At 40.8% G+C, this 11,581-nt stretch overlaps 1 protein-coding gene and 1 long non-coding RNA gene across 2 annotated transcripts; both read left to right on the forward strand.

Moving 5' to 3' along the window:
* Window positions 1-1,050: 1,050 nt before the first annotated feature.
* On the forward strand, window positions 1,051-1,823 carry LOC131709297 (uncharacterized). Its single transcript, XR_009311464.1, has 3 exons — window positions 1,051-1,239; window positions 1,318-1,432; window positions 1,559-1,823. It is a non-coding gene; the product is annotated as an uncharacterized LOC131709297 (long non-coding RNA).
* A 592-nt stretch (window positions 1,824-2,415) lies between these two features.
* On the forward strand, window positions 2,416-3,932 carry LOC117399630 (zona pellucida sperm-binding protein 2-like). Its single transcript, XM_059011691.1, has 5 exons — window positions 2,416-2,485; window positions 2,561-2,686; window positions 2,764-2,953; window positions 3,043-3,184; window positions 3,769-3,932. The coding sequence occupies exons 2-5, from the start codon at window positions 2,671-2,673 to the stop codon at window positions 3,832-3,834; spliced, it is 414 nt and encodes a 137-aa protein (XP_058867674.1). The 5' UTR covers window positions 2,416-2,485; window positions 2,561-2,670; the 3' UTR covers window positions 3,835-3,932.
* Window positions 3,933-11,581: the final 7,649 nt, after the last annotated feature.

The raw sequence follows: 11,581 nt of genomic DNA on the forward strand, positions 1-11,581 counted from the left end.
ACAGAAGAGATGATTCCATGGAATGTTCCCCGTGTTCTACCTCCTCTTGTTCTGACACCACAAATTACTACCCTTGATGTTCAAATGTGAGTTGATGGCTGCAAGCTTGACCCTGCAACAATTCATAATGGAGATTATAAAGTGGATGTCGGTCCCCAGCTAATCACTGTAAAAAATTCCTGTGGGAGCTGATGGTGGATATTACAAGGTATGTAGAAGTTCAACATCTTCTAAATCCTTCTCATTTTAAAGCTTGCCTCTAATGCTTCTGTGCTTTCAGAGCCATGTATTGGACAGCACCTATAATATCTTGCTTGATTGAACCAATGCTGGAGCATACCTGGCAAGATGGGCCTGAGAAGACCAAGTACACAAAACTTCATCCAATAACCACTCCTTTCATGCCTCTGCCACCAGTTGTCACAAACAGTATGTAGAACTTGTCCAAATGCAGTAAATCAATGGGTTTTGTTGCAGTGCTCCACTTAATATCCTTTATTTTAACTGCATGCTTTATTTCAGATACTGTTCCTAAAGCCAGAGTGTTCAATGTGACCCTGGGGACATTCCTGTCTGATGTGGAGCTGGTCAAAATTCTAGTTGGACCAGAGACTTTAACTGTGCCAGAAGCCAACCTTAAAGGTTATGTCCAGGAGCATGTCTTTCCCAATGGATCCAAGACCTACACTCTCCAGGTGCCATTTGAGGACCTCAATGTAAAGCAAAAGGTACCATCCCACCTGTTGAACCATCCAATTGCCCTTTGAAGACCCTTGCTTCCTGTGGATGTGTTGCTTGCTGTTTGACACTGGGTTTAATCTACAAACCCTTGTCTTTCTTTCAGGTAACTCCTCCAGACCCCAGAACCTACATTCTGCCCCTGACCTACTTGCTGAATATAGTGCCAGAGAATACATCCTTTACTCATCCTGTTGTAGTCTAAGCCATTCTCCAAGACATCAGAAAGTGACTATTTGTGGTCTACAACTCACCTTTTCTAAACAATCCAGTCCATTGCCATGACCACTACTCTTCCTCTTGCAGTTCCACCTACAGTAACTGGCTACTGTGGTGCTGCATTCTATACCATGGTAACATATGGCAACATGGGCCGCAACTGGATTCCTTATGTGGGCTCAAGAGAACTTGGTGGAAGTCTGCTTGCCCTGTACAAGTATAATGCCAATTTGTCCAATTTCTGGATGACTGCCATACAATTCAATTGATGCCACATATGAAGTGAGTGATGGAACTTTAAAATGTTTTTTAGCTGTTTTGGGTTCAACACATTACTGACCTGATGTATTGTCTCTGTAGGTGATCAGTTCTTCAGGCATCAGAAGCCGGCTTGACTTGACCTTGAAGGATATTGAGACCATGGTTGTGGTGGCTAACTTCTCTCTGTCCTGCAGTTTCCCTACAAAGATGATTGGTAAATCTCTCATGCAGACCAAGCATTCTGTATAATTGCTGCTTTTGAGATTTCATGCAACCTTCTGTTAGAGGTATTGTAGCTATAATCTGTTTCCTTCACCTGGATCCAAATGCTGTGTTTCAGATTGCTTCACAATGGAACTATGGCAGCTCTTGCTGTGAAAGTGGAATCTGTCCCCAGCTTGTCTCCAAGTCAACTAACTCTAAGGGATCTGAGTTGCCGGCCTCTTCAGTCTGATGCTATCAATGCGCTTTTCTACTTCAATGTCAACTCCTGTGGAACAACTAGAAGGGTTATTGACACATTGAAAACAGTATGAGGAGGTTCTTCAACATATGGCCACCCCTTTTCAACAACACCCCTGAATCAATCTTGGGGGGGGGGGGGGGCATGGGGACCTGTATTTCCATTGGCTGAATTACTTGCATGAATCGTGAATACGTGTCATCTGAAAGATGCCACCATTGTATTGAACTGCTTGTCCAGTTGGCAAAGGTGCTGTGACACATGATATGACTCTTGGATATGGCATTGCATGTGCTGCCTATAGACCTTTTGGGTCAATTGCAATGAACTGAAAGGAGCGTACTAACTGGGGATGATCCCGTGGTTAGTACAGAGGACGGGACTAAACTAGTACATGAGTTAATACCAATTGCAGCTCAAGAGTCACCAGCTGCGTATTCAAATGTGTCTTTGCAACAAACCCAGAATAACTGCTGTTGCCCTCTAGAAGTTACTAAAACAATACTATCTGTCTAGCAGTTTCTGTAGACACTTGCAGTATCACACTAACTGGAACAAATATGAATAGTCCCAAAATGTTTTAACAATTACAAAAGTGATCTATTCGTAACCAAAACATATTTTGAAATTGGTACCAAGTTAGTACACAGCTGGTGATCATCCAGAGTACCATATTAGCTAGTCTGTCGCTCCATACTAAATCTACAAGTTCATTGCAACTGAGACTTTGTGATTTTTTTTTTTTCTCTTCCAGTTTGACAACAACCTCCTGACTTATGAGAATCAAGTGTTCACATCTTGCCGGTAAGGATTGCATCACAAATTGAGTCTCTTTATGATTGATTCTGAAACTCTCCTAACCCCATCTCCTCTTTCCAGGTTGAGTTGCCTTTCACTATCTGGTCAATGACACCAAGGTAGTACTGCTCTTGTACCAGAATAATCCTGCACCTGTAGTCCAGCCTGGCTTGGGAGACCTTGCTGTCATCATGCGGCTTGCATTGGGTAGGACTTGGCAATTGAAATAATATAGATGCTCTAGTAGTGTGTTTCCGCCTATAAATTCTCCCTTGCGTCTGCAGATTCAACCTACAATGACTTGTATAGAGCTCAGGATTACCCTGTTGTGAAGTACTTGCGAAGACCCTTGTATTTTGAGGTAGAGCTCCTGTACAGCAGGGATCCACAGGCTGAATTGTTTTTGGAGAACTGCTGGGCAACCTATTCTGCTGACAGGAATAGCTCTCCAAAGTGGGATGTTGTTGTGGACAAGTGAGATACTGGAATATGATATTGCTGCTACAAAACCTAGGAATTGGCCTTGTGGCTGATGTGCTCCTGACCTACTTTTCTCTTTCTAGCTGTGAGAACTCTGCAGATGAGTACTTGACCATCTTTCACCCAGTCTCCAGCAATGCAAGAGTGGTGTTCCCTTCCCATCTGAAGAGGTTTGAAATGAAAATGTTTTCCTTCACAAGCGGCCTGGATGCACTGAAAGGACAGGTAAAGTGGAGTGTTGGGATGGGGATCTTGTACCACAATGCATGGTTTGGATTGCTTTGCAAGCAGTAAATAGTCACTGTGCTCAAGTCTTTAGTGAGATGTTTGATAGATGTCTGCAAGAAACAGTTGCTATGATGCAATATTTGTGTAGAGAGGTTTTCAGTTCAGTAATCCTCCTGTTTTCCCCCATTGGATGACGGTACTACCTGATCTATTGATGCAAGTTTTGCTTGACAAGGTGTACTGTTTTCAGATTTACTTCCACTGCAGTGTTGTGATCTGTGATTCAAACCGGCCATCAGACAGCCTCTGTAGCAGACGGTGCATTCCAGGAAAAGCGCTGTCTGTGGGGAGGCGTGGTTTGAAGTTTGCATTTCATTGTCCAGTTTGTTTACTAGACTCCTCCTGTAGGTCGCAGTGCTGGATGGATGGTGGTGCAGTAAAGGCATTTGTGTCTTCTGGCCCAATTGAGCTGAAGAGAGATGAATCCCTTCGCTTTTGCCTAGTAGCGGTAATATGCATGATGTGAACACAACTGCAGTTCAAGTAAAGTTAACTTTTGGTGTAATCTCTTTTTCTTGCAGCCCAAGTCAATGTGTGGTCTCTTCTGGGAGCTGCAATGGGAGTGTGTTCAGTGGCTGTCTTTGTAGCTGGAGTTGTATCTTTTTGGAAAATGCTGACACATGTGATTTCATAAATCTTGCTTGTGAAGGCGGTTTTGGATTTTATTATTTATTTATTTTTTGGTGGGTGTGAAGTTACTTTCTGTCAGAATGGCAATGTCAATGCGATTCTCTCTATTCCCTACATTGAATGCTTTGCTTGTTTCGTGATCAGGCCATTCTCAATATGGTGTGTTATTCAAGGACCCTTTCACTAATTCACAGTGTGAACCCAGGGGCAGAGACTTTCTTCCTCCATTGAGCTGTAACCCTATTTTTATATTGAACAATAACAGGGCAATTACTATACGTTCAGTTATTTTATCATGTTGATAAAATGAAAGAATACCCTCACTTGCCCCTTCATTAAATGGTTACATAACAAATAGTTATATGTAGAATTCTACTTCAGTATACAATATGTAATGTATTGTATTAGGGCAGCAGTGTGGAGTAGTGGTTAGGGCTCTGGACTCTTGACGGGAGGGTCGTGGGTTCAATCCCCAGTGGGGGACACTGCTGCTGTACCCTTGAGCAAGGTACTTTACCTAGATTGCTCCAGTAAAAACCCAACTGTATAAATGGGTAATTGTATGTAAAAATAATGTGATATCTGTATAATGTGAAATAATGTATAATGTGATATGTTGTAACAATTGTAAGTCGCCCTGGATAAGGGTGTCTGCTAAGAAATAAATAATAATATTGGGATGAACCAGGCGTCAACAAGAAACAAACCCTGAGCCCTGCTTCACTCATTTTATGAATTTGTTTACCTGTTAATTATTTTGCAGCCTCATGTGTAACATAGTAATGCATGAGGGGGTGTTCTGTTGAAATGTTTTAAACTAACTTCATTTGAAAACAAAAGCTGGTGCAAAGTGTTTTAGTGCCATGCTTGTGAAGTAAACCAAGGCTGCCCACCAAAGCCAGGCCAGGATTTTCTCTCATCTTAAATTTTAACTTTTATTTATTTTTTTAAACTCAATTATCTTTGGTAACATTTCAGGTTCTAAAATCACCATGTCCTGCAATGCAGTTCCTGTCTGTATTGGTCATACTTTAGGTCCCATGGGAAGCCTGTGGCAGGCATGCATTCAGGTTACCATGTGACTCCTTGTTCAGTGGGACAGTTCAGGCTTTTCCACTTGCAATGCATTCTGGTACATTCTACACCTCTTGGGCACTGCTCACAGCAGACTGCACTTCCCAGAATGCATTGGGTGTGAGTTGAAGAGCCTAAACTATCCCTAAAGTGTTCTGGTGTACATGATGAAGTCATATGGTAACCCTGCCCATGAAGGCCTGTATCAGAGTTCTTCCCCCTGCAGTCTCCCTTCTTTTGAAAGCTCAGTGCTGACAGGTATGCATATTATAAAACACACACATGCAAAGTACAGAATTCTATAAACAAACTTTATTATACAGTTCTGTGGGTGATCGTGTTCACAAAAAACAAGCATATGAAGTATTAATCCAAAGAAATAAAACAAATATATCTGTTGCATTTTTGTACTTGGTGTAGTTTGTATTACTCACCTTAGATATCAAATTAAAAAAATCTAAGATCGTGGCTAATGCAGTGTTCAGTCACATAACAGTGATACTGCAAACAAACTACAACTCCCACAATCCCTTGCCAGTTTCTGTAGTCCCATGTGTGATGCCATAGGTCTGCCAGTCTCTGAGTTGTGATTACACAGGCATATTCTGCTGATTAGATTCCTTCTTGCTTTGACATGTTACTTTCAGTATGCAAGTTTCAGGTGAAACTATCACTCCCTATACACTGTTCTAGCGTCACAAGAAGTGTGTTTATTTATATGGGCCAAATATGTTTGTTGTTTGTTTGAATGCAAGTTCTTTTTTTGTTCACTGCGGTTTATACGTCTTTTACTGGAAGTGGTCCTTGGTGAGAGCCCCAAATGAGGTATTACTTCAGCTTTTCAGTCTTAATACTGTGTGTACAAATGAGTCTTTCATTTTACTCGAGGAATTGGTTAAACAAACCGGTACTTAACATGCGGGCACTGGTTTCCCGTATGGGGGGAATCTTTAAATCCGCGCACCAGTCGGAACTGGAAGGTCCATTGTCTGACTTGCTTGGAGAAAAAGACACGAGAAAACAGAAAGAATATAAGGTAGAGAGAGAAAGAGAGCGGCGAGTTAATGGAATTGAATTCACTCCACCCTCTGGAAACCCCGTGTGTGGTTCGGGGGTGTGTAATGTGTTCATATTATATAGAGGACCGGGAGTTTGATGCGAGACTCGAGCAGACACAGCAGCGCATTCATTATTATTAAAGCTGCTCGCAGACTCTCCGGCGCCGGCACTCTGAGCGCTCTTTGAAACAGACTGAGTTCGGATCGGATTTATATTCATGTTGGGTTAATCAGAGATGAGTATCGGCGGCCCGTCTGTAGTACTGCAGGAGATTTGACTTGTACAGGAGATTTGACTTGTACAGGAGATTTGAATTGTACAGGAGATTTGAATCGCACAGGAGATTTGAATCGCACAGGAGATTTGAATCGCACAGGGGATTTGAATCGCACAGGAGATTTGACTTGTACAGGAGATTTGAATCGCACAGGAGATTTGACTTGTACAGGAGATTTGACTTGTACAGGAGATTTGAATCGCACAGGAGATTTGAATCGCACAGGAGATTTGACTTGTACAGGAGATTTGAATTGTACAGGAGATTTGAATCGCACAGGAGATTTGACTTGTACAGGAGATTTGACTTGTACAGGAGATTTGAATCGCACAGGAGATTTGAATTGCACAGGAGATTTGACTTGTACAGGAGATTTGAATTGTACAGGAGATTTGAATCGCACAGGAGATTTGACTTGTACAGGAGATTTGACTTGTACAGGAGATTTGACTTGTACAGGAGATTTGAATCGCACAGGAGATTTGACTTGTACAGGAGATTTGAATTGTACAGGAGATTTGAATCGCACAGGAGATTTGAATTGCACAGGAGATTTGACTTGTACAGGAGATTTGAATCGCACAGGAGATTTGAATCGCACAGGAGATTTGAATTGCACAGGAGATTTGACTTGTACAGGAGATTTGAATTGTACAGGAGATTTGAATTGTACAGGAGATTTGAATCGCACAGGAGATTTGACTTGTACAGGAGATTTGAATTGCACAGGAGATTTGAATCGCACAGGAGATTTGACTTGTACAGGAGATTTGAATTGTACAGGAGATTTGACTTGTACAGGAGATTTGAATCGCACAGGGGATTTGAATCGCACAGGAGATTTGACTTGTACAGGAGATTTGAATCGCACAGGAGATTTGACTTGTACAGGAGATTTGACTTGTACAGGAGATTTGAATCGCACAGGAGATTTGACTTGTACAGGAGATTTGAATTGCACAGGAGATTTGAATCGCACAGGAGATTTGAATCGTACAGGAGATTTGAATTGTACAGGAGATTTGAATCGCACAGGTGATTTGACTTGTACAGGAGATTTGACTTGTACAGGAGATTTGAATCGCACAGGAGATTTGAATCGCACAGGAGATTTGAATCGTACAGGAGATTTGAATCGCACTCGGACGCAGAGTGGTTTTTAACACTAGAACCACCATGTGCTTCAATTTGACGTTTTGAGGTAATATGTAAATAACTCTGTGTTTGTAAATCCCATGCACATGTTCATTCTTGACTTTTCCTAAATATATGTATTAGATGTCCTAAAATAACAATTTTATAAGCACTTACTATCTAGAAATGCCAGAGGCGTCATTTAGATGCATATTGGAATACATTGTTTTGTTTTTGTACAGCCTAAAATACAGTCAACCCTCTTTATACCGCCTGGTAAGGGCCATGGGCAAAACTGGGCAATAAGCGAGGGTGGCGTTATAGTGAGAGTCAACCAAAAAAAAATAACACAACCTTCTATGTTTGCAATAAATTCAATCGTTTTATTTTTTTAGTTATACAATTACAGTATCTCCAGGCCATTTTAATAAAACATTAATCTTTTTAAAACTACAGTGCTACTTCTAAACACAACAGCACGTCTACTGGTGATGGTTGATCATCTTTTCCCATCTGTATGAAACATACACGGTTACTTTAGAGGAACAGTTTATACTTCAAATAAAAATAAAGTGTCAAATCACCCAAACAACAATTCCAGAAAAACAAAAAAAGCGTTCGGTACAGTTGATCAAATAAATAAGCGTTGATTGGTCCACTTATTGTTCAATTTTAACCATTTTCTGTTCTTACTACAGTAGAGAGAGCCATGTTACAGCAACATGAGAAAAAAACAAAAAATAAGTCACTCTTAGTAAATAGTATTATTAAGGAGTAAATGATAAATTAGAAATAACAAGTTTGAACGGGTGACGGAGCAAAGGATTTGCGATAACTAAGTAAATGAATACATAAATTCAGTTAAGTTTTCTTAATGGGGGAGGGGGGGGGGGTTGTTGAAGGTTTTTTTTTTTTCAGGTACTTTTCATTTTTCTGTATATACACCAAAATAATTCCACAGAATAGAACTCACAAAACAGCAGTTGCTTTTTTATACAACTCGACTCACAACAGAGACGGACAGCCCATCAGCATAACGCCCACAAAATGATCCAAATAAACATGCAAAAACGTTTTATACAAGCGTCATCGCTGGGCTTCTGGGTAGTGTAGTTTTCAAAGCAATCCATTATTTTTTATAGCACAATAACAGCGGTAAAGACTGTTTGTGCAGTTTTTATTTTATATAAAGTTGCAGTTGCAAAGCAGAATTCCATTCCCAAAATGCCAATTCCGTTCCCAATGCTTAATTCTGCGTTTCCGCAGACCCCTGACCAATTCTCTCATATTACTGAATTACAAATGCTACATTGAAATTTCGTTCTGTTTGATATTTTATTTTAAAACACTGAAACTCAAAATCAATTATTGTAAGGTGACATTGGTTTTATGTTGGGAAATATTTTATATATATAGATGTGCTCAAATTTTTGGTACCCTTACAGCTCATTGAAATAATGCTTCATTCCTCTTGAAACGTGATGAAATTAAAAGCTATTTTATCATGTATACTTGCATGCCTTTGGTATGTCATAGAATAAAGCAAAGAAGCTGTGAAAAAAGATGAATTATTGCTTATTCTACAAAGATATTCTAAAATGGCCTGGACACATTTGTTGGTACCCCTTAGAAAAGATAATAAATAATTGGATTATATTGATATTTCAAACTAATTTGTTTCTTTAATTAGTACCACACATGTCTCCAATCTTGTAATCAGTCATTCAGCCTATTTAAATGGAGAAAAGTAGTCACTGTGCTGTTTGGTATCATTGTGTGCACCACACTGAACATGGACCAGAGAAAGCAAAGGAGAGAGTTGTCTGAGGAGATCAGAAAGAACATAATAGACAAGCATGGTAAAGGTAAAGGGCTACAAGACCATCTCCAAGCAGCTTGATGTTCCTGTGACAACAGTTGCAAATATTATTAAGAAGTTTAAGGTCCATGGAACTGTAGCCAACCTCCCTGGGCGCGGCCGCAAGAGGAAAATCGACCCCAGAGTGAACAGAAGGATAGTGCGAATGGTAGAAAAAGAACCAAGGATAACTGCCAAAGAGATACAAGCTGAACTCCAAGGTGAAGGTACGTCAGTTTCTGATCGCACCATCTGTCGCTTTTTGAGCGAAAGTGGGCTCCATGGAAGAAGACCCAGGAGGACTCCTCTTTTGACAGAAAAACATAAAAAAGCCAGACTGGAATTTGCTAAAATGCATACTGACAAGCCACAATCCTTCTGGGAGAATGTCCTTTGGACAGATGAGTCAAAACTGGAGCTTTTTGGCAAGTCACATCAGCTCTATGTTCACAGATGAAAAAATGAAGCTTTCAAAGAAAAGAACACCATACCTACAGTGAAACATGGAGGAGGCTCGGTTATGTTTTGGGGCTGCTTTGCTGCGCCTGGCACAGGGTGCCTTGAATCTGTGCAGGGCACAATGAAATCTCAAGACTATCAAGGCATTCTGGAGCGAAACGTACTGCCCAGTGTCAGAAAGCTCTGTCTCAGTCGCAGGTCATTGGTCCTCCAACAGGATAATGACCCAAAACACACAGCTAAAAGCACCCAAGAATGGATAAGAACAAAACATTGGACTATTCTGAAGTGGCCTTCTATGAGTCCTGATCTGAATCCTATCGAACGTCTATGGAAAGAGCTGAAACTTGCAGTCTGGAGAAGGCACCCATCAAACCTGAGACAGCTGGAGCAGTTTGCTCAGGAAGAGTGGGCCAAACTACCTGTTAACAGGTGCAGAAGTCTCACTGAGAGCTACAGAAAACGTTTGATTGCAGTGATTGCCTCTAAAGGTTGTGCAACAAAATATTAGGTTAGCGGTCCCATCATTTTTGTCCATGCCATTTTCATTTGTTTTCTTATTTACAATATTATGTTGAATAAAAAATCAAAAGCAAAGTCTGATTTCTATTAAATATGGAATAAACAATGGTGGATGCCAATTACTTTTGTCAGTTTCAAGTTATTTCAGAGAAAATTGTGCATTCTTCATTTTTTGTGGAGGGGTACCAACAAATTTGAGCACGTCTGTGTGTGTGTGTATATATATATATATATATATATATTAGTTCTGGAAAAAAATAAGAGACCACTGCAAAATTATCAGTTTCTCTGGTTTTACTATTTATAGGTATGTGTTTGGGTAAAATGAACATTTTTGTTTTATTCTATAAACTCCTGACAACATTTCTCCCAAGTTCCAAATAAAAATATGGTCATTTAGAGCATTTATTTGCAGAAAATGACAACTGGTCAAAATAACAAAAAAGATGCAGTGTTGTCAGACCTCGAATAATGCAAAGAAAATAAGTTCATATTCATTTTTAAACAACACAATACTAATGTTTTAACTTAGGAAGAGTTCAGAAATCAATATTTGGTGGAATAACCCTGATTTTCAAGCACAGCTTTCATGCGTCTTGGCATGCTCTCCACCAGTCTTTCACATTGATGTTGGGTGACTTTATGCCACTCCTGGCGCAAAAATTCAAGCAGCTCGGCTTTGTTTGATGGCTTCTGACCATCCATCTTCCTCTTGATCACATTCCAGAGTTTTTCAATGGGGTTCAGGTCTGGAGATTGGGCTGGCCATGACAGGGTCTTGATCTGGTGGTCCTCCATCCACACCTTGATTGACCTGGCTGTGTGGCATGGAGCATTGTCCTGCTGGAAAAACCAATCCTCAGAGTTGGGGAACATTGTCAGAGCAGAAGGAAGCAAGTTTTCTTCCAGGACAACCTTGTACTTGGCTTGATTCATGCGTCCTTCACAAAGACAAATCTGCCCGATTCCAGCCTTGCTGAAGCACCCCCAGATGAGTCCAATTTTCAGCTTTGCCCAACACCTGGTCGTCTAATGGTTAGATGGAGACCTGGAGAGGCCTACAAGCCACAGTGTCTCGCACCCACTGTGAAATGTGGTGGAGGATCGGTGATGATCTGGGGGTGCTTCAGCAAGGCTGGAATCGGGCAGATTTGGCATGAATCAAGCCAAGTACAAGGTTGACCTGGCCAGCCCAATCTCCAGGCCTGAACCCCATTGAAAACCTCTGGAATGTGATCAAGAGGAAGATGGATGGTCAGAAGCCATCGAACAAAGCCGAGCTGCTTGAATTTTTGCGCCAGGAGTGGCGAACCTGGGGAAA

The sequence above is a fragment of the Acipenser ruthenus genome, chromosome 42 (assembly GCF_902713425.1).
Source record: "Acipenser ruthenus chromosome 42, fAciRut3.2 maternal haplotype, whole genome shotgun sequence".
In the NCBI taxonomy this organism is placed as follows: Eukaryota; Metazoa; Chordata; class Actinopteri; order Acipenseriformes; family Acipenseridae; genus Acipenser; species Acipenser ruthenus.

Coding starts and splice junctions, on each gene's coding strand:
- LOC117399630 (XM_059011691.1), top strand. Junction 2,954..3,042: donor TGGGATGTTGTTGTGGACAA/GTGAGATACTGG, acceptor TTCTCTTTCTAG/CTGTGAGAACTCTGCAGATG. Junction 3,185..3,768: donor TGGATGCACTGAAAGGACAG/GTAAAGTGGAGT, acceptor TTTTTCTTGCAG/CCCAAGTCAATGTGTGGTCT.